Source organism: Corvus hawaiiensis, chromosome 3, assembly GCF_020740725.1.
Source record: "Corvus hawaiiensis isolate bCorHaw1 chromosome 3, bCorHaw1.pri.cur, whole genome shotgun sequence".
Lineage (NCBI taxonomy): Eukaryota > Metazoa > Chordata > Aves > Passeriformes > Corvidae > Corvus > Corvus hawaiiensis.
Window position 1 is genome coordinate 72035165 of NC_063215.1, and position 22246 is coordinate 72057410.

Sequence of the window (22246 nt, forward strand, 5' to 3'; positions counted from 1 at the left end):
AGCCCTCCCAGGTGTGCTGTGCTCCGGTTTCATCTGTGGGAGAGTTCTTTGAGTGACTCAAGTGAAAAGAAGACCTCTCTTTCTTACAGACCACTTTGTCCCAAGTTCTAAAACTTGTTTGTGCAACTTATGGAGATAAAATTTTGTCTCCTTTTGGAACCTGTTCTGGAAGACTTGTGACCTGGACATTTACTATCCCATTTGGGGGCAGAAAAAAGCATAAGCATTATATAATAATATATTCACTCATCTGGAAATTCCTAGGAATGCAGATTAGGTAAAGCTAAAAATAAATAAGATGACTCATACCCAAGAGCAATTGTCCTAATGTAGACAAAATAAATGTAAAGCTCACATAAACAGAAGTGAAAGGAAACAATGGATACCTCCGTCTAGTGCTTGTATCCAAGATGTAAGCTATGATTCAGAAAAAAAGCAAGCAGATGCTTCACAACACATCTAAATACAGATTCTCTTTCACACTGACACCTCCATCTTTTGTCTGTCTTCAAGACTAGAAGGAACCCCTTTTTCCCATGGATTTCCCAGTACACATCCAAATTCAGGAAACACTAAAATTCAAAGTTATTGTTGCTATATATGTACTGGTCATTAATCCAGGGAAAGAACTAAAAAAAAAAAAAAATTAAAAACCTAAAAAAACAGAACAAACAAAAAATCCACATACACAACAGAAACTGAACAAACAAACAGAAAAACCCATAAACAAGCAACATTCTCTTCTACCAGACCACATTTTGTTATCTCCCTTTTTTTGGAGTGCTTAATGCTCCTTGGACTTGAAATTACCTGTTCCTACCATAAATTACTCAGCTTAGGTTTTGCTGAGTTGTTCACCTGTTAGGAGGTGTAGATCTTTCAACTAGTCTAGGAAGGTTTAAAGTTTAGGAAGGGTTGGGGGGATGGCAGGCGGGGACTGGCAGTCACTTCTTAAGTTCCCTCTCACTGTGGCATCTCACAGTAACTGCTTCATTTCAATCATACATTACGTTAAACACAATCCAAAAGAACAGTACAATCAATTATTTTATAAAGCACAGGAATTTCTGCCTTGTCCCAAAAAATCCAAATCCCTGGAATTCAATAACTATTCTTCATTTGGCTCATCTTCTCTCTGGACCATTAAGTCACATTGTCTGGAAAACTAAAACACTTAGGTAGGTATATATTGATTTTTCTCTTTTTCTTTACCCAAATACTATCTGGATTTACAACACTTCCTCCAGCAGATGATTCAGGATCCATATTAAAACATATATACCTCAAAGGCAGTGTGCTACTTAGAAATATTCTTTCCTCATGTACCTGGGTACTCAAAGATTTTCTGAGGGGGAAAAAAAAAAGCCAAACAAAAACATGACCCTGTCTAACACTGGATATTAAAATTTAGTGGCTACATTGCCATATGACAAGTCTGAATTCTGTTGTGGAAACTGAGAACATTAGCAAAACCTTTGTCTAAAACTTTAATAAAGATAAGCAAGGGGAGAATAAGTAGAATTGAACTAGATTCCAAATTGAATTGTATTCTTTACTTCTTTTATAGCACTTGATTAGCTTCTTTTATTAGACACCTTGATTCTCTAAATTTAATACTTAACAGACTAATTGATGATATGTCTTCTCTTCCCCCCCCCCCCACCCCCAGGATTGTCTTCCAGTGTAGACTTTTGTCTTCAGGATGCTTCAAGAGCTGTGCTTTCATGCCTATTTGGTTTAACTCCTTCTCTGCACGCAACTTTGATCAGAAAATGTTACTGAGTAGAAACAAAGTAACTTCTCTTCCCCCAAAATAATATTTTACTGACCATCACCCTAGAAAGAAAACTTTGAGCACATTAGCGCTCCAAAGGTCATGGTAAGGCTGGAAACAGGCTTGCTGCTATCTACCTCCAAAATAGGAAACTTGTCTAGGATAATAAAAATGTTTACTTTCAAGCCATACATTCTCATCCCAAACATGGTGCACACACTAAAGAAGAGCCCATGTGCCAGGCCAGAAGTATTTGTCACAATTCTGTGATTTGAAAGAGATAACGATTTTATTCCTGTCCTCGCTTAACCCTGAGGATAAGCAGAGTGCAAAAATACTGTGCCTGCCATTCTTGATCTTTTCCAGTACTTGCAGTTGATCAAAGTGCAGTTGATCAAAGCAAAGTCTTATTCTTTTTGTGCCTTATTTGAAATGGCCTGCTAACAATCACTTCTGATGCTAAATAAGGTGCACTGAGGAGAAAATGAGAGTACCTGTTTCTCTGCCAAAGTTCCACTCTTTTTTTCCCCACTGTTTTACTTCCTATTCGCAGTATGGCATCTATAAAATAGCTGTGAGTGGTCAGCATTTTAAGTAGAATAAGACTTTAAACTATCTCTTCATAAAGTTTTCCACTGGTAGCAAATATCTATGTTCATCTACATGATACAAAAACCCACAATGCATTAAACACTGAGATCCTCTTCCTCTCCTTCCTGTCACTTTCTTTGCAGTAAGAAGCACTTAGGTCATGTAAACTCAAAGTTTGGGAGGGAAGACCTTGTAGTAAGTACAAGCTAACATTGTTGGATGAAGCAACTCTGTCCCTCTTTATGACACACTTTAAGTCTGATAAAGACTTATCCAAAGAAATTCTTAAGAAAATTACTGCATTTTGCTTTTTCATTAAGTTATGCCTGGTACCTGTAGACAATCCTTAGACTAATGAAAAAACTCAAAGTGTAGAAATAAGAAGCTATAACTTGGCCTTTTTGCTCCAAAGTTTGATTAAGAAAATTTTCTTATCAGGAAAGGTAGCACTAGGAAACTAAAACAGCTCTGGTTTGTTATATCAAGAAACCTCTGTTTAATTTCTGATTCTTCCTTCCTACATGTGGGGGTTCTTCTGGCAAACCTGAAAACATTCTCAGCCTGTCATATTCACAGCTGCTGTTAGCTTTCAAATAGGTTATTAACTAGGCTACTGTAGTGTGAATCAGAGAGCTTAAATTGTCAAGAGTGCATTTAACTGCCAATCTTTATACTTTTTTTTTAAGGAAGTACCTTGATAACTTGGCTTATTCATTAACATACAGAACACTTATTAAAAGAAAAGGGAGGTGTTACCTCTTTCAGCTGGCACGAGGGATGAAATTACTTTCGCCCTCCTCCCATGCTGAGAAAATGACAAAGCTGCCAGCTCTCCGTGTTATCTTGCTGCTTACTAATACAAAGTAGTTAATGAATTCAGAGTTCCACAGTTGGAGATAGGTGATTTGAATATTCAAAAATCCACCAGCTACACTTGCATTCCTATCCCAAAATGGCTCCATTCTATCTTAGCAGCACAGGAAAGCTTTTTAGCTCTGTGAGAAAACACACATTTTTCCTACTCCTTAAACACAGAAGGATAATTATACATGCAAGACACTTGCATGTGATGATTCCTTCACACAGCCCTTCAGATTGGAGGATACAGGCTTCACTTTAATCCCCTCAGCAAAGACTATCCCACACATGAAATTAGACAGCAGTTTGCTGGTCAGTGGCAAAGAAAACAGATTTTAATAAAACAAGGCACCAGGAGGAGTGATTAATCAGCCATGACTGGATGATTAGATGGGAGTTAATAAGCTCATGATGCAATTTAGCTAGAATGTTGCCTAACTGATGGGTATCTGCAGACAGCATTTTCCTGAAAAATGAAGTTGTCAAATATTGGAGTAGAGGTTGTGAAATTAAATTTTTTCATATTACAGAAACAGTTCAGCTTTGAATTCACACACAACGTGTGCAACCAAATGCTTTCATTCTCCTAATAAGGTCTGACATTGATTTATTAGTGCACAAGTCTGAAAAACTCCTAGCCTTAATTACAATGCTTTACCACAATATTACTGAGACTTTTAAATAAAAGATATTTGTTTGATGGCTATTTTCTTATGTCGTCCATGAGTTATTTCTGTCTCCATTTCAGTGCTTCTCTAATGTAATTAGATTTGGGGGGGAGGGCAAAGTGAAGATTGTGATATTTGGAAGAAAATACAGACATTCTAGAAGTAATGCTACTAAAGAAGGAAAGAAAAGTTGGATATTAGTGTCAGTAAGTAGACTGCATACTAGTCGATCAGTTCTGTTCCAAAGATCTCCTGTTAGTAACATGAATGAGACAACAATGTATAAAAACAATCAGTCTCACAAGACTAGAAAGATATGCAGCAGACCAAAATATAACAGCATAAATAAAGGAAATAAAAGCTATCAAATGAAATAAAATAACAAAAAAAAAAGAAAAATGTTGTATCGATGCAAAAGAAACTGATACCTGTGTTTTATTGTTGTTATTGTTGTACACTAAAATCAGTGCAAAAATCAGTGTCAGGTTTATATTAGAAAGGTAATTAATTCAATAGCAGTCCATTTATTTGGTTATAATGATGCCATGAAGATTTTTTACCTTTTCTTTTATACCCCGTTATACCTTTTTACAGTTTCTGTATTCTTAGTGCTTTTTGCCTACATTCTTGGACTTGTTTGTTCAGCTAGGAGACTAAACATTTTAGAAGCTTCATAAGTAGGAGCTGGTGTGCCCCAGACCCCAAGGTCCTCTCCAGAACACATTTGGTAAACTAAGACAGAACCATCCAGGGGAAGATTCCTTGGGGAGGGGGGCTCATTCCAGCCTCTCACTGGGGAATCTTTGATAGATATGCTAATTAGTAAGACCTATAATGATATACCAGATCTTTTGGGGGATGCATTGCGGTGGGCATTGAGGTACATTTGACCTAGACATAGGTTTATGTCTTTATTTTATCCTTAAAATAAATACAGAGTTAAAATCCCTTTTCCCCTTCTGACTGTGTTTGACTCCTGATTTTAAGGCCAGGAAAAGGCATCATGCCAAGCTGTAGAACAAATGAAACCTTTAGCTAAGCATTTCTTCACAGATTGAAGTCTTCACTTAGACATGAGTGAATGTAATATGTTTGCATCACTCCCTTTAAAAATCACTTTCACAATACCATTTTCAAGAAGCTCTTTCCAAATTCCAACTACAATACAGTTCCTTCATATTTGGTTCTCTGAATCTGACTTCTTGATTAGTCCAGTCTTGCCCTCAGTTTGAACTGATCCAATAGGCCGAAACAAAAACAGGAAGCTGATAGAAATGAAAAATCCACCCAGAATTAGGAAGCAAAAGAAAGGAAATTTCTCTTTATGAAATGCAGTTAGATTATAAAAGGAGATGGTTGTGAACCAAAATCTCCTAACTGCTTTAAATACAAGCAGAATAAGCATGTAAGAAAGAATTTAGAAAATGCTTCCTACTCCACTGTATTTAAACCAACAGCTATATTTGTAGCCTTCAAGTCCTCAAGAGAATTCCATGTCAAGTCGCATGGAAAGCCCCTAAACACTGTCCTGTCTTATCCAGAAAAGGTTTCAAAGAGTGGCCTGTGGTAAAAGACATTGTGAATAAGATGCTAGGGTGAAAAAAGAAAGGAAGAATAAGATGAGAGAAAAATGTTCTAGCATGAAACAAAACAATTTTTGTGCTTCACTGATAAATTATATCAAGCAGAAATTATCAATTTTAACCATGAAGATCCACCGATCAGTTTATTTAATGAATCGCTTGCTTAAGCTTTTAGATCCTTGTGTTAAGGCATTATTTTTCTTTACTTTTTTACATAAAATGATCAAAATCTTTAAGTTGTCTATGAAAATGATTGAAATTTTTCTGGGAAAAGCTGGAAAAGTCACTGGAATTTCAGAAGAAATCTCAGTAGAAAGGTTATTGCATGTTCTATTTCTTCTCTCAGCCCATGCTGTGGCATATATGAGTTGAGAAAGGACTCGGGTAGGGTCAGACGTGAGCTGCAAAAAGACTGTGAAGTCTCAAAACCAAGCAAGTCTGTGCTTAAACTTTTATTTCCACACAAAGGTCTCAGTTCCCTAAAAAAAATTTTATACTTTGCAGCTTCTTGGAATACTCAGAGAGCCACAAGAAGCACTGGAGTCTCATACTTCTTGCAGTAATACCAAGAAAGCATACAGAAAGAGAATTGTGGTCTTCTGGGCAGAGGCAAATGCTGGCTGCCTAATATCCTCCTCTGAAGATCTCCAAACCCACCAACAAGTTGTTTCTTTAGGAAAAAGGTTTTGTATTTCCCTAAGTAATGTACCTAAAAAATAGTGACATATGGCTGAGGAGAGAGAATAAGAAACCCCACCTGAAACTTCTTGGAACAGCCAAAGGATTTAATCAGTTACTGACATTATTAAAATTTGGGCAAATGCACAAATTCTTTTGACGAAGCTGAGCTATCCACAGTAAATCACTTATATTTTAACAAACAAACACCACCTGGAAATGGAATTTTACAGAAGACCAAAATGCCTGAGTACCCAGGTTAACTAAAATAGGCCATTGCCAAATGACCTACATATACACTAGACTATGTCAATTTGCCACATTAAATAATCACCACTAAGAAAAAACAGGATTTCCAAGTTTGTCGCTTTCCTTCTGCTATTTGTGTACCGTTATCTTGTGACTCATCCCAATATTTTTTTAAATAGAAACATCTTTCAAAAAAAGTGAGTGTTCTGCATATTTGTCAACAGACTGTCAGCTTTCAAAGGCTGCTTCAGGAGTGGAAGCTGCATGTGCCACCATAATTACAAGCACATTCCACTCCATCAGCAGTGTCTGCAGAAACAAGCATTAACTACAAAAATCATATACAACAATACAGGACTCCCTAAACTAAAGAGCTGACAACACCCAACATAATTAGAACACAGATTTACTAGTAGAAGTCTGAATACCCTCTGTTCTTGTCAAGTTTTTTTCTTTGCTGTGACTACTTGGAAGGACATTATTTCTATAAAGAAAAATAAGGCGCGAGCTTTCACCCTTATCACATAAAAAAGAAATCAATGCCTTATCTATTTATGCCCAGAGGGAATTATTTAAAGGACTAAAGGGCAACTAACTGTCAAACTAGCAAATGCTAAAAAGACGATAGCCTAGGCAGAAAGAGGAGACTGCAGGGGAAAGGGAGGACAATCTTCAGAGCTCAGCAACTATCATGTTTGTCAAAAAAAATTTTTTTTTTGTCAAGATCGAAAACCTAACAATGTGGGGATAATACCTCCCCTTCTCACCATGTTGACAGTACTCTAAAACACAGGTTTCAATTTTCACTTAAAAAAATAAAGGACAGGTGCATACAAAGAGGTCAGGAAGAGTCACAGAGAACATATTCTTTCTTCTTAAACCTGTTGGGGTCCCTCCCCTGCCGTGTAGCCCTGGGAGAGGGGCCCTGAGGGCACAGACACGGGGTTTCCCTGTCCCTGCTCAGCCTCGTTCCCATTGGTTGGTTTGTGTTCCCTGTGCGGGCAGAAGGACCCTTGGTCCCGTGACTGGAACAGTTCCTCAGCAGAGCTCCGGCCATGCAGCTGGAGAAATAAACATCTCTGAAACAGCTATCAAGAATCTGTCTGTCCATATATATTTCCTTTCCACGGGACTCCTGGTTTGATATATGCGTGTTGCAGTATCCCCACTGCAACAAATGGTGGAGATTTGTGAGCAGAACGATCCCCGATCCCTAAGCGACTGATTTGTGTGAGTAAACCCTGGAAACTTTGGATTCCTCTTCTTGGTTTTGCTTTGCTATTCCATATCTAAACTATGGAGGAACCGTGGGAAGACTCTTGGCTCTCAGAGCCGCATATGGACATTTATCTTAAACTTAAAATGATTCTTGAACAACGATTTGTAAATTTTAGCTTGATTCAAGCTCAAAAAGAACTGAAACACTTCCTGGCATGGTTGTTTAAGAACTTTTTCTATGTTTCTTGGGATTTAATTCTTACGAAGGGCTTTTGGAAAACCGTTTGGACACAGTTAATACTGGAGTCAAAATATATGCCGATGGAAGAATATTTTCGTGAATATTATTTAGTTACCGAGACTGTTGAGCAATGTCAGCTGTGTCCTGGCGAAGGGAAGCCTGGCGCAGGGACCGTGCGGCCCAGGCCACGTGCACCGAGCGCTCTGCGAGCAGCAGCGAGGCAGTTCCCGTGCGCGGGCGGAGCCACGCGAGCCGCAGTGTCGGTGGCAGAGCGAGGCGCGGCAGGACCCGGCGGTGCCCCCCCCGGCCGCGCGCAGCGCGTGGTGGAGCGAGCCCCGGGAACGCCCGACCGAGAGGGGCGGCGCGTGGGCAGCGGCTGGCGGCGGTGGCGGTGGAGCGGAGCCGCACCCAGCCGAGACGAGCGCTGGAGCAGGGCGCGGGGGGGTCATCGCTCGGGGGCCCGGCCGAGACGTGGGTGCAGCGCCCGGCAGCGGCAGCGAAGCTGCGACCAGAGGAGGCGACGCACGGAGAACTGAGCGGCGCGGCCCTGCCCGGCCCACGCAGCCCCAAACGCGACCCCGGGAAGAGCGCGCAGGCACCAGCAGCCCCGACAATTCCAACACGGGAGCGACCGAAGGAGAGAGCGAAGACGCAGCGAGACAGAAAACAGCAGCCACTCAGAAAAAGGAAAAGATCATAATAACTAAGACCTTAGGGATAGTAAAATGGTATAATGTTAAGCAAAATTATGGTTTTATAACAAGGTGTGACAACCAGCAAGACATATTCGTGCATAGAACTGCTATTAAAAAGAATAACCCTGAAAAATGCATCCCAAGCTTGGGAGATGGAGAAGTCGTGGAATTCAAAATTATACAAGGTAGAAAAGGGTTACAAGCATCGCAGGTCACTGGGCCTGATGGTGTTCCTGTAAAAGGCAGTATATATGCAAAAAATCGTAGTCATGTTAGACAATATCTCTATTGTAAGTCCCCCCTACAGTCTCCCTTTCCTAATCCCACCTTTCCCTTTTACCCTATGTCCTATTACCCCCAGTGTATTCCCAATCCGTTTTTTCATCCATGGTTTCCCTCACAAAACCATGCTTTTGCCAATTGTTTCCCCAAAAATTCCTTTCCAATGCCGAGTGGGGGATGAAAAGGGGGAGGGAAGAAGTTAAACCCTCTCCTGCCTCAGTTTCCCCACAAAGCATGCCCGGAGAGTCCTGTCTCCCTTCTGTCAGCCCTAAGATGTTCCACAGAATCTGTTTGGACATTTAAAGACTCAGGAGAGTGGCTTGTTTTGTCTTGAAACTGTTCTTGTTATGTTTATCCAGTTGTTTTCATTCTCCTTTTATTAAAATAAAACGGGTGAGGTGTTGGGGTCCCTCCCCTGCCGTGTAGCCCTGGGAGAGGGGCCCTGAGGGCACAGACGCGGGGTTTCCCTGCCCCTGCTCAGCCTCGTTCCCATTGGTTGGTTTGTGTTCCCTGCGCGGGCAGAAGGACCCTTGGTCCCGTGACTGGAACAGTTCCTCTGCAGAGCTCCGGCCATGCGGCTGGAGAAATAAACATCTCTCTGAAACAGCTATCAAGAATCTGTCTGTCCATATATATTTCCTTTCCACGGGACTCCTGGTTTGATATATGCGTGTTGCAGTATCCCCACTGCAACATAAACCTAAATGTATGTGAGTGTCTGTGTGTGTATACATGTATATTTATCAGGCATGCTTTTGAAGGGAAAGAAGTCAACCCAGACTGCCTGCAGGAACACAGCAGGAGCCTTAACTGCAGCTGAGATCCTGCAAACACTCCAAAATAGATCCTGCTGGCGTGGGACCCACTCCCCACCACAGAGGCAGCTCAGCAGGTTGGCTGCACAGGGTGCCGCAGGAAGGGGCAGCTCCCTCCCCTGTCCCGGAGCCTGCAGTCCTGACCAAACCTTGCAGGAACAAGGCCCTGCTCACAGAGTGGCCACTCAAATGCTAAAAAACTAAAATCCAAGTTTAGGAAAAGCTGAGTGATCCTGACTCACCCTGAGACAAGCTCATGTTATGTAGGTGGATGATCCTACCACTCAAGAAGGCAAGTCAGTGCCCCTGTGAAGAGCAGGGGTTTCTCTGCTGTGCTCAGGTCCCAGACTCAGCTACAAATAAGGCACCTGGAGCCCAGGGACAGAATCACACCTCTGCCAAGAAAGCTGCTCCCCATTCTCAGCCTCGCTCTGTTCACTTAATGCCCTTGGTCTTAAACTCCTTCATTTCTTTCACTTTCCTTCCCTCCACCCTCAACTCAAGAGTTCTTACCATCCCGATAAGTAAATAAAAAATGGTAATTCTCTGTGGTAAGAGAGAAACAAAGCCTGGATAGGTTAACTTTAGACCTGAAATAGTGTAGCTCTCACACTACAGAAGTACTTAAATACTTTAAAACAATACGATACACTCACCTGCTTGGAAGGCTCGTTTCATTATAATAACTGAAACAAACCATTGACTCTCCGGCAAAATATTCCAAAACCAGAAACCTTCTTGGTGAATCAACACTACCACAGTCACTAAGGAATAGCTGGGCATCAAAAGAAATCATTTCTCCACAGACGAATGGTTGTTCCAGAGACAAGATATGTATGAAGTAACACTTGTTCTCTCCAAACCTCTTATTTTTTGCTAAGATATTGTAGATTTGCTCAGTGATGTAGCTACCATGGATTCAAAATTCCTATTGCCCTGGGGAGATGCAATTACATATATGCAGACGAATCCTCAAGCGTAACGTCCCTATCCAGACCTGCTCAGCAACAGAGTTCCTTGACAGTCATCAGGAAATCATGCATGTTTATCACCAACTCTGACAGACACACCATGGAAAAAACACAGAGATGAACCCAGCTCCTTCCCAAACTCAATTCTTTCCTATTCCAGACAGGAATCCAATCTGTTCAGTCCTACTCAGTCTCACTAGTTCTGCTAGTTTTGTCTCTTCTTTTAAATGCTACCCTTGTTGGTGTTGTTCAAGCGTTACTTACCCCTTTGGGGAGGACTATTCACATCTAAACTTAAACAATATGGAAGTCTATGATGCATATAGAGCATCACCAGAATCAAAAGGACCCTAAAGTGCTGAACCCTGCAGGATAAGGAGAATTAGAAACAAACTCGCATTACAAAAATCTTGACTGAATTTGAGGGTTAGGGTGGTTTGTTGTTTTCTTTAATTACCACAGAAGGTATTGGTAACTCCTAGAGGTTGAGCACACTGAATGTATTTCAAGAGGGAGAATCCCATGTGTAATCTTCCAGCTCCAGCTGCTGAGATCCTACGGAGCTGCCTGATAGGAGACTAGTTGCTTGCTACACAGTACTGCAGACACAATTAACATTTTCCACACTGCCAGCCTCTGTAGCACTGCTATGCATTTCCTACACTGATAATATTTTACACCATTCACCAAAATATTCTTTAAATTTGCTTTTATAAGTCACTGAGTTGGAACAAAGGATCTTTTTTTTTTTTTTTTAAATTTTGAACCAACCGAGCCAAATATTTCAAGAAGCTATCCCAGTAAGAAACCATCACAGGACAAATGTAGATATGGAGAATTTTCATATAGATGATGAGATTTTTATATTGAGTATAAGCAGTCTGTTTAAAAACATTGAATAATTATTACTTCTGCTCTCAATATAACTGAACAAAGGTGAAAGTTATGGTTTATTTAATTTAAGGTCTTGGGCTTTACAAATAATTCATCTTACAGCTATGAGCACTGCAAAAGAAGAAAATAATAAAATGTTTGAGTTTCACTTTATCCAGGCCTTGCCTCAGCTTTGAGATTAATGTAAAATTGCACTTTGTACAATCAAGAGTAGTAGAATTGTAGCAGACAAGAGCCATATATAATCATGAACAATTTAATATGTCAAAACACTTTTGACTAAGCTAAAGTATAAGGTTTTAGTGTTTTCAAAAAAATTATGCCAAATTTTACTACAAAAAAAGTTAACAAATTTAAGGCAAAGAGAAAAATGTCACTATTTTATGATGCAGCCTTTCATATGTCCATAACTCTTTCGACATCAAATCTGCCTTGTGCAACACATAAATGAGAGGGCGGTCACTTACTATTGTGTTTAATTTCAGCTTGTTGCACAACCATTGTACTAAATATTGATCAAACCCTTCTAAAGACATATAATTAAATGCCATCAATTTTATGATATTCACTACTGCAAAGCTAATCTCACAAATACTGATTCAATTTTCACAATACCCCAGATGATATATCAATAGATTTATAGAATCCACTAAAGTCAATGTAGTTCTCCAGCCAGGGAGTTCAGTTTAAGATGCCTAGGACACAATTTCTAACATTATTCTATGTGTAGCTTTCATCAGCTACAGTCATCAATGCCTGCACAAATCAGTCCTGAGGGATGAAGACAAATAAAATCAGAAAAAAATGCAACTAGCAATCACTGCTTGGCTTATTGATTCCAACTGCTTATCTACACAGGCCTGGTTTAAAAGCTCTGTGTGTTACGAGCTTTGTCAAGACATCTGGTAGCACTATGAGTGGTTTAGGAGACTATCTCAGCTTTACATAGGATTGAGCAGCAAAACTGAGACTCTTCAGCATTCTAGAATAGCATCTGAATGTGAGGATTTGGTGGGTTTTATCTTTTCATCTTGTATTTTGCATAAATAGCCTTTAGTACATCAATTCCAACTGCTGCTAAAAAAAATAAAAAAAAGGATGATTTAGTTCTGAAGACAAATTTAACTGTATCATTTTCAATTTTGCTGTGCTTAAATTTCACTTTAAAAAAACCTGAGCTCTTTCACGACCTAACAGGGAATCTTTACTGAAAAGCACCAGTATGTTGCCATCCTTTATTTTAGCAAGCTATATGGCACAGGGATAATAGCTATAGAATTGACAGGTAAAAGGCATAAAAACAGTCAATCCCCTTCTTTTTTCATCCAAGGTAAAAAACCACACAGTACACCTTGAGTTCCTCATTCTGATCTCTCTGCCAGTATTTCTCAGCTGTCCTCATGGCAGCTCAGTACATAAAAGAGCCAGTTTCAGTGACTTCTACATTGCTTAGATTCAGCCAGTAACTTTTTGTCCAATTATTCTGTTTCTTTCCATGGAATCTGAACCAATTCTTGTTTTAACCCCCACTTTTCCATTGCACTTCAATGGCAGAATGGCTACAGTTCTCCCTAAGTTCAACTGCAACAGTACCTGAGTACTCCAAGAACAACATTCCACAATCAGATTTTTCCTTCCACGACCAATGTTCTTCTTCAGATGGGTTAGGAGAACAACCAAAAGTATCAAACAGAAGGAAGTCTACTTCCAGCTCTGAAACTCCATCTCTCTATAATACCAACCGTCAGGAGCTGACAGTGGCATGGACAGAGTTTCACATCTTCATTACCAAGCAGGAGGACAGGATTGAGCTTCCAAGCACAGCAAATCTTCATGGCATACAGTATTAGAATAGCACAGTTGCTGGGCAAATAAATACTGTGGAAAAAAATGCAGCAAACTGCACACTGAAGTGTTCAGTAGATAACAGAGCAACTAAGATCAATTTGCAGGAAACTGAAAAGGGATTTAACCCTACATTTCATATTACATAAAAGTAAAGAAATTTCAAGCATACTAAGGCAACTGAGAGTCATTTTTTCCCCTGTATAATGAAGTCTAGGAAAACAAATAGCAAAAACCCACTTCAGGTTTTCTCAGAGAGAAAAAAGCAAATACAGTGTGATTTTCTGAATAAGCAACTTAAAATTATCTCAGTATAAATTCTAGAATCCTACACTCTCCTGACGTATTCTAGTTCCTTGTTTATTATGTCGTTCAAAACACAGAAATTGTAACTACGTATACATTCACTTTCTTGCTACAGGTGGCATGCAAAGAAATCCTTACTTATTTCACTACTACATTTTTTCTAGTAAGCAATCAAAAAACTGACACTTGAAGTGAAAGGACACAAAAGCAACTGAGAGAAATCCACTGGGTTCCATTGAGGATAAGTGAGTTTGGTGCATCTGTCCTGCCGGAGTCATTAAAACACAATTCCAACAGAAACACATTACACTCCAAGTGCAGATGATTTTACTAGTGAGCAGTTCATGTAGCATGAAGCCTAGCCATTAGCAAAGGAATTGAATGTTCCACACACTTTGCTAATAAAACTGGTAAAAAACAAAAACCAACTAACAAAAAAACCTACAGCAGTCTCATACTCCTATATGTACCTGGACAAAAAAAAAAGCCCATGCATGCACCTCGTGTTGGCAGAACAAAGCACAGACCAACAAACAGGAGCTCCAGAAGCTCTCACCAAAATAGATGTGTCTTACTCTACACCCTCCCAATGACATGAGATTTTCATGTGGATGTGTGGTACAGCAAAAAAATTGGGATGATTTGGCACTCACCAGTCTTCTGATAGACCAGAATGAAGAGAATGTTTTACCACTGCTGACAGAAACTAATCAAAGCTGCTGTAAAAGACAGTTTATTAATAGAGTTCTCAATCACTCCAGTGGATGGTGCAGTTAACAGTTCTCTGTACGGGATACAAGATCTCTCATCCACACACAGATGTACACCCCACTGGCATGTGAAAACAAGTCACATACACCTGTATTTATATGTGCCATATATAAATACACACACATATAATATATAGTCTATTCATCAGTTTTGGCATGTAAAATATAATCCAGAATCTTCAAACTTCAGTGGTCTCATTTATTACAATTATCACGGAGGACTATAAAAGACATCACAAGGCAAAATTATAGTATAGTATTTAAATAGTGAGACTACTGGATATATTTCAGAAAACACAGGCAAAGCAAGTGTAACTCAAGGAATAACAAGCATTTCCTTTTTGTTCTAGCCAACATAGATGATAGATGATTTTGTGCTTGTCCACTTACAGGAAAATATCCTTTAAATGCCAAACTAATTTCCTGTACCTAGTCACTGTGCCCCCAAACTGGTTTTGATCTCTTTGAAGTAATAAAAGCATTGGAACAGAACAAAAGTTCAAACTAGCCCCTTGTTATATAAATACAGATAGTGGTGCTTCGAATACTCAGATTGTCCCATTAGAAAAAGATAATTCATATTGAATCATATGAAAAACCCACTGAAATATAGTTCAAATAAGAGTCAGTAACAATGGGTTTTATGAAGGTTACCTTACACTTAATTTTAATCTGCAAACCCTCTTGGCAATTTTTTATCTTAATACCTATTTTTCATGCAGTGTGTTTGCTTGAGGATTATTTAAGAAAAAAACCTTTCAGACAAAATCTAAATCATTTTTGAACCAACTGAGGTTAAGAAAATACCTGACATTCTTCCATGTCAAATATGTCTGGATACCTTTTCTTCCGGATACCCTTTTCTACTGAGTATACAGTAGGGCAAAGGGAAATAATTTTCCTTGTCATAAAATGGGAGACTGGTAATAGCATACAAAGTACAGGTCTGTTGTTTAACTTCTATGAAAAAGAGGTTTAAATCTCAAAACTGAGAGAAGCCACAAATTTATAAACCCCTCCCTTGTGCCTGAAACATGGCAACTTCCCCATGTCCCTGTGACGTCTTCTGAGTGCAAGACAGCAGTGCAGAAGGTGCAATAGCACAAGAGTAGTTGATGGTAATAAAAAACAGACAGCTTTGCCTTCCTCTCCTCTTACAGAGGCATAAAGTTAGATCCCTTTCTCCTACCCAATATCCACCACATCCAGAAGAACTATCTTACCCTGTTTCTTATATTGTTCATATTGTCCAGAAATCACAGAAGTTACTGAATTCAAGAGCACTAAATGGACAGGTGACCAGGCTTCATTTCCAAAGAAAATTAGGGGAAATTTCCAGGAACTGATTTGATTATGGCATTTAATCACTTTCACAAGAAAAAGTACTAGATGATAGAGGTCTTGAATCTAGGAAAGGAAAATGTGATTTTAAAAAATTTAAATATTTTAAAAAAAGAAAAAAAAGCTTCAAGCAAACCACCCAAAAAAAAAAAAAATCAGAAGGAAAAAGAATAAGAAGCAAAACACAGTTCCAACAGGTTGCAGTGACCATTCCTAAATTACTCCAGAAGCTATGGATTCGCCTTCTCAGGATCATTTCAACTAATGAGCTTTAATGAAATACAAGGCACTTGAGTCCAGAGATGGTTCACTGGAAATAACAACCAGGCTAAGAATAGACCGGTCTTAAATGCTTTATAAAAATGTAAGGACTTCCATTTTCATCTTTCATCTGCTTTTCTAATAATAAAAAGTTACACTTAAAAACCAAGCCAAAATGATTACAAAATAATACCTATGCTGTAGGTCACTCTTGTGTACGACAATGCACCTGCAATTCTGCTTGCCTAACACACCACAGCCCAGACTATGTGATCATACTCCTCATTTATATATTTATTTACTATTCCCTCTCCACAGGATTCATCCCTTTCTCCTTATCTATTTCTGGTTTGTTGGTTTTGATTTTTGTTTCTTTCTCACAGATGAACTGATAAAACTGGTACATGCATATAGCACTCCAGACCCCAGCAAAATAAAAAAAATTACCTGTTTAAAATTAAAAGTGTAAATAGTGCTACCTAAGCAAACAAATGAGGTTGTGGTTTTATTTTTGAAACCAAAACCATTCAATCAAGCTATGAATTTTCACGTGTCTTAATGTTTTCATATTCATTGTTTTAATAAATTGCCACAGCTAAGCATAGTATTTTACAGGGAAATGATGAAACCTCAGAGCACAAAATAACTATTCAGTGCCTAGAAGAAACAGAGGACTACACACATTCTTTCTTAGGAAATTTCAGTCATTTTCCACTGTTGCCTTTGATACTAGCATTTATCTGGTTCAGGCGAGTCAAGTAGGTATACTCAGATAGATGGATCACTGATCTCATAAAGTATGGAAGTTCTCATTTTGGGATTGTTGCACTAAAAAGGTAGGTGTTTATTGCAGAGGTAATCTTGCACATTCAATGCTTGCTAGCTGAGAGGTAGCAGTTAATCCAGTAAATGCACACAGTTATTCTTTCTTAGGCACAAGAAAGCTGCTTATTGTTCTGACTCAAGTCAGCGTGAGATTTTGCTCTTATTACTCAACCATTACATTACTGCTAACTTATCTATTATATAATAAGAATACCTGTTATATAAACATAGCATTCAAGAGATTACACAACACAAAAAGCAAACCAGCACAAGGAGACCTCTTATAAATACAGCGCCTTAATGATTTTTAATGTAATGAAAAGTAACTGAGGACTGAAAAGCCTCCCTTTGCAGGATTCTTTCCACTAGAAAACTGAGGTCATGCTGAATGCAGTTTACAGCAACAATTTTTCAAAAAATTGCTATACTTTCTTCTCCTAAATGAAATGAAACACTGCCATTTTAATAAACAGAATTGATGATTCTCCAGGAAGGTAATAGTGCTTCAGGTAAGACAAATTACCTCTTATCTTAAAACTTCTTTTAACAGTTACTTCAAACAAATATGAAGCTGTCTATATAAGTACCTGCCCTATGGCATACAAATACAAATGCAAAGGAAAAATTTGTATATTTTTCATAGAAACTACATGCAGATATCTAATGTCAGTTCTATTAATTTATCAGGAAGTACATATTCAGTCATTTTAGTATCATCATCACTCTTGACTTTCAGAGACTTACTAAAAAGAAAAATATTGACATTGACAACATGACCTTATGTTCATCTACAAACCATTATTTTCAAGACTGTTCTCTTCTAATATCAACATATTAATATGCAAGAGACACAAGCAGATTGCTAATGCATTTCTACAGAGGTCATCAAAACTTGCAGTAGAAACATATTTATGATTTACTGAACACCATCTCTCTGTGTTGGTATAGCTGTAGTTCTGTATCTTCTGCTAGTGTTGGCATTTAATAGGTGCTGAGAGCACAATAAACTACTCTGTAAACAGCCAACAGCCACATAATAACCACACTCAGAACTTTGCTTTATCTTTCTTGTGCACATCTGGGAACATCTTTGAGTACAGAGCACCGTAGATCAGTGCAGGTGCCATCAGTGTTATTTAGGCATGGGTGTAAGTGTCCAGACTCTGACCTTCATGGTTATGCACAGAAAACATTTGTTTTTCCAGAAAATATCAGATTACCACCAAACATGGTGTGTCTCATTGGTCAGTGTGTCCTACAAAAGTCTTTTTCTACTCACATCTAGTGCAGAAAATAGTCCAGAACTAGTGAAAATATTCCACCTGAGACCCCTACAGAGCTCGTTCTCTTCCCAGCAGAATACCCAAGCTCACATTTTCTAATTTTTCTGCAGAAAAGTTCATTCATTCTCCTGTGTTCTCTGGGTGTGATCTCTGTATTAAAAGCAAATATTCTCTTAGCACATGGCCCCAACACTCTGCTAAAGACAGTGCAACAGAAAATCTGCCAGGTGAGGTTATGTTTTAAAGAGCAGTTTCAATACTTCAGATTCAAAAACTGAATATTTTCCATTCACTGTATTCTGGCCTCTAGCATTACTTTATCACACATTCCCCTACATTTTAGTTCATGCACCTGCTCACATCTGTTGGGAATAAACAGAAAGAAAACTGTTGCTCTGCTTCACACATGTGGCCATACACAGTCATCACTGTACAGCCTGGGGTTTGGACTGTGATTTTTGACATTATTGCCTGTATGTGCCCGTTCTTTTGATTTTGTTTTTTTCCGTGTGAATTTGCTTGCTCTTGGTTTCAGTATTTACAAAGTAAGGGAAGAGGGGTTTAGAAGTACTTATCTGCTTACTCTGGTACCACCTCTTCTCTCATGTGTGCTTTTCATTCTCTTGGAGCAAATTCTCACTGGCAGAACACATTCTGGATCATCCATGGGAGTGCTCCCAGACTTCACTTTCCAAAGACCATTTTCAGTCTAAGTGCCTGGCATTTCATGGGACTGACTACTCTATATTAGTTTAAAGTTTGGCTTCTTGAGGCATTCCCATAAATATCAGAGGTATGCTTATCTCCTGCCAGCTTTCTTGAGTGACAGACTTATGGCTAATGCCTACTCCTCTTTTGCCTTTATAACTCCTATGCCTACAGTCACTCTTCCTCAAAAATTTATAGGATTTGAGCTAGACCATAGCATTCAAATTAACAGTATAAGGTTTATACGAAGCATTTAATTACAGCATAACCAATCAAATTAATTGCTCTGCAGAGAACATTTATTACACTACTATGCTTTATTTGTAAACAACTATTTTTTAGTCAAACAATTAATTAGTTCCTATTAGGAATAATAATAATTCTTATAGGATTTAAGTAATTCCTATATCCTTCATCTTCCAGACTGCTATTTCATGTCTACCAAGGCTCAATAATATTCTATCTTCAGCTTAAAGGTCTGTTACAGGGTATTTTAGCTCAGGGCACACGCAACAGTTTCATTATTTCCAGAGACAACCAGCATACATCCAAGTCATTTTAAGACCTTTTGACAGTCTCACCTGATACAGTCAGGAATGCTCAGAAAGCTTATTTGCTCTGAAGAAGTGATCAAGCTTTATATGACACATTATGAGATTCTCAAATTAAAACACCCTTAATAACTCTATACTGACTGACTCATAGGACATCGAAATATTTGTGAATTTGCAACCCTGGCAAGCTTCAGTGGAAACTGCGTGTTTGTAACTTCCAAAAAATAGACCATTCCTGTAGCAAAGGAGGAAAATTCAACATACGGAATTAATCATGCTATAAGCACGTGACAGTCATGAAACCTGTGATACCATAGGAAAAGAGTACTATTTTGCAAGATGAAAAAAGGTGAATATTTAATCACTTACCCCTTCTGCCTTTTCTTCTGTGTTAGCCAGCATTTCCTGGAGGGCCCGTACTGACAGAGACTGCTCCAGCACAAAGGTGCAGATGGACAAATCAGGTGGAACATTCTAGGTAAAAGAGAACCATGAGATCACATCAGTAACACATTTGCCAAGTAGGACTTTCCAGTGCCTCTATTTTGCCTTACCATCCATGAATCTGAAAGATCTACTCCATCTCTGAGGCTAAGAAAGCTAGCCACATACTGGGCTTCAACAGTTAAGTCTTAGCCAGCAAAGGGTAGTATCTCTTGCCCTCTGCTCAGCATGCACAAGCTGATACCTGGGGTATCAGCTCCCCTCTCAAAAAGAAAGATACTCGCAGTGAAAGAAGAAACTAATGAATTCCATCAAGTTCAGCAGAGGATTGCCATGAATGTCAGGACTAGTGCACTCCCCCTGTGGGCCTGTGGAGAGGAGGAGAGAGGGGTCTTGCAATTCTCTTTAAAAATCTAGTAGTGATTACAGGGAAAATGGCGGCAGACTCTTATTGGAAGTGCTCCTTGAAAGGAATAGGTGCAGCAATATAAGTCGTACAAAGAAAATTTGAGAATATAATTGGGAGTAGAAAGGCTCCCAAGTAAAGCAATGATAAGTCTGCTTGGACATTAATTAGTACATGGAACGTGTGTCTCAGACACTATGGTCAGATTGGGAAGAAAAACAAATTCAGCCTTTAGGCTACTGGTAGTTACCCAGACCTCATCCTTACCATGAAGGTCAAGATGAATTTTCATAGCAGAAATACTGGACACTCAGTATCACGGCGAAGCCAACAGCTTCACAGCCCTGCAGGTCACTGTACCTTACCACAGTCTGCTCTAACTGGGATAAAACTAGAGTCCTATAAAAATTAATATTTAACTTGTCATGATTGAAAAATATATCATTGAACTATTGAAAAGTTAATTTTCCAGACTATCATAAAAATTCATATAAAATTGAAAGAGGTTTGTAATAGCAATGTCTAAGTTACAAAATAGCAAGTAAAATTAGATTTTATGTGGGGATCTTTACTTCTGTTAATAGAATATGTAACTCCTACACACCTTTACTTGCCTCCAGAAACTCTTTCATATTTCTTCTCTATTTTCTTTTCATGTTAGTTGCTTATTTAGTTTAGGAATAGTTTTACTGACTGTTGGAATTCAGTTTTTTACACCATGAATGCTTTTGCTGGTAAAGCTGTAAAACTGCACACTTATTCAAACTAGGTAAAAAGTGAAGACGCCACTTCCATGCCCAAATTGTAAAAGGTGGTTGCAAAATCTTTTTTTTTCCCCCCCAAAATTAGTTTACTCAGAATACCTCACACTCTTACTAACTTATTGTACTGCTGTTCATGCCTCCTAAATACAGCAAGTCATGTCTGTTTAATACATACCAGATCTTTCATTATCTTCCAATACTTACATTTCAATGAAATTAATGGAAAATTGTATTTTAAATTTTTAGCCAGATGAAAAAGGTTTTAATAGCATCTTCTTTTGCATGGGCTTTTCTGCCTTATGCAATGATACTTAGGCATGGAATATTTTTCAGCCAACTCTTTCAGAATCAGGACTCATTTGTCAGTGTTCTTGTTACCATTTTTCTTTTGTAGCCGGTCGGACACCACAACAGTCCTTTGCATGCTAGGACTAGGCCAACAGACAAACAATTCGATTGTCTTCAAAACATCCTTGTAATGTAAGTACTATCACAAGCCCTTATTTTACAAAGCAGGAAAAGAGAGCGCACAAAGATCTCAGGCTGCAAGGTGTTGCTTCTACTCAGTTAACATAAGGACCGGTTTCCAGTCTAGAAAGCCTCACAGCCTAACAGTGCAGCTCAGCCTCCATTCAGCCCAGCAAAGACTGACAAACAAGAGTATGAAAAAAAGAGAAAAAATGCTCCATACACTGTGCTCAGAAATGAGCCAAGGCTACTTTTCTGCATCTATAAGCGAAGTCTTCTTAACAATATTCCCACTGTTATTACTGTTATTTAAAGTAGCATTTTTGCTGGCAGAATGTCTCACACATATGATTTTGGACCTATCAATTTTTTTACTATTGAACCTACCCTATAGGTTATATACTTTCCAATATCAAAAATCCTGCATGGTTTCAAACATTGATCAAAACAACATAACTCAGACACTTCTCCTTCATCCATTTCATTCTCCCTTTTGTTCAAGACAGCCATGAGCATTTCCTTTCCTACCCATTTAAACTGAGGTATGAAGTCCCAATGAACATATTTCAGCTATTCTCATTGCAGGTGAGTAAGGCACAATTTTGCTGCCTGAGAGTAAAAAAGGAGAACGGTAGGAGACCATTTTGCTTTAATTAAGTGAAAGAAGTACTGTGTTCTTACAGTCTAGCAAAATGTTAGAGCCAGTTTTTTTTCATGAGGCAAAGGGAGAGCGCATTATCCCACCTCATCTTTG

The 22246-nt window shown here is 38.7% G+C and overlaps 1 protein-coding gene across 2 annotated transcripts in view; it reads right to left on the minus strand.

Moving 5' to 3' along the window:
• Nucleotides 1-22246, minus strand: part of RYR2 (ryanodine receptor 2) — a 393600-nt gene that overhangs the window by 255259 nt on the left and 116095 nt on the right. For both annotated transcript variants that reach the window (XM_048299766.1, XM_048299765.1), the window contains one exon: nt 19780-19884. In XM_048299766.1, the coding sequence (XP_048155723.1) occupies nt 19780-19884 (105 nt within the window). The remainder of the gene's footprint in view (nt 1-19779; nt 19885-22246) is intronic.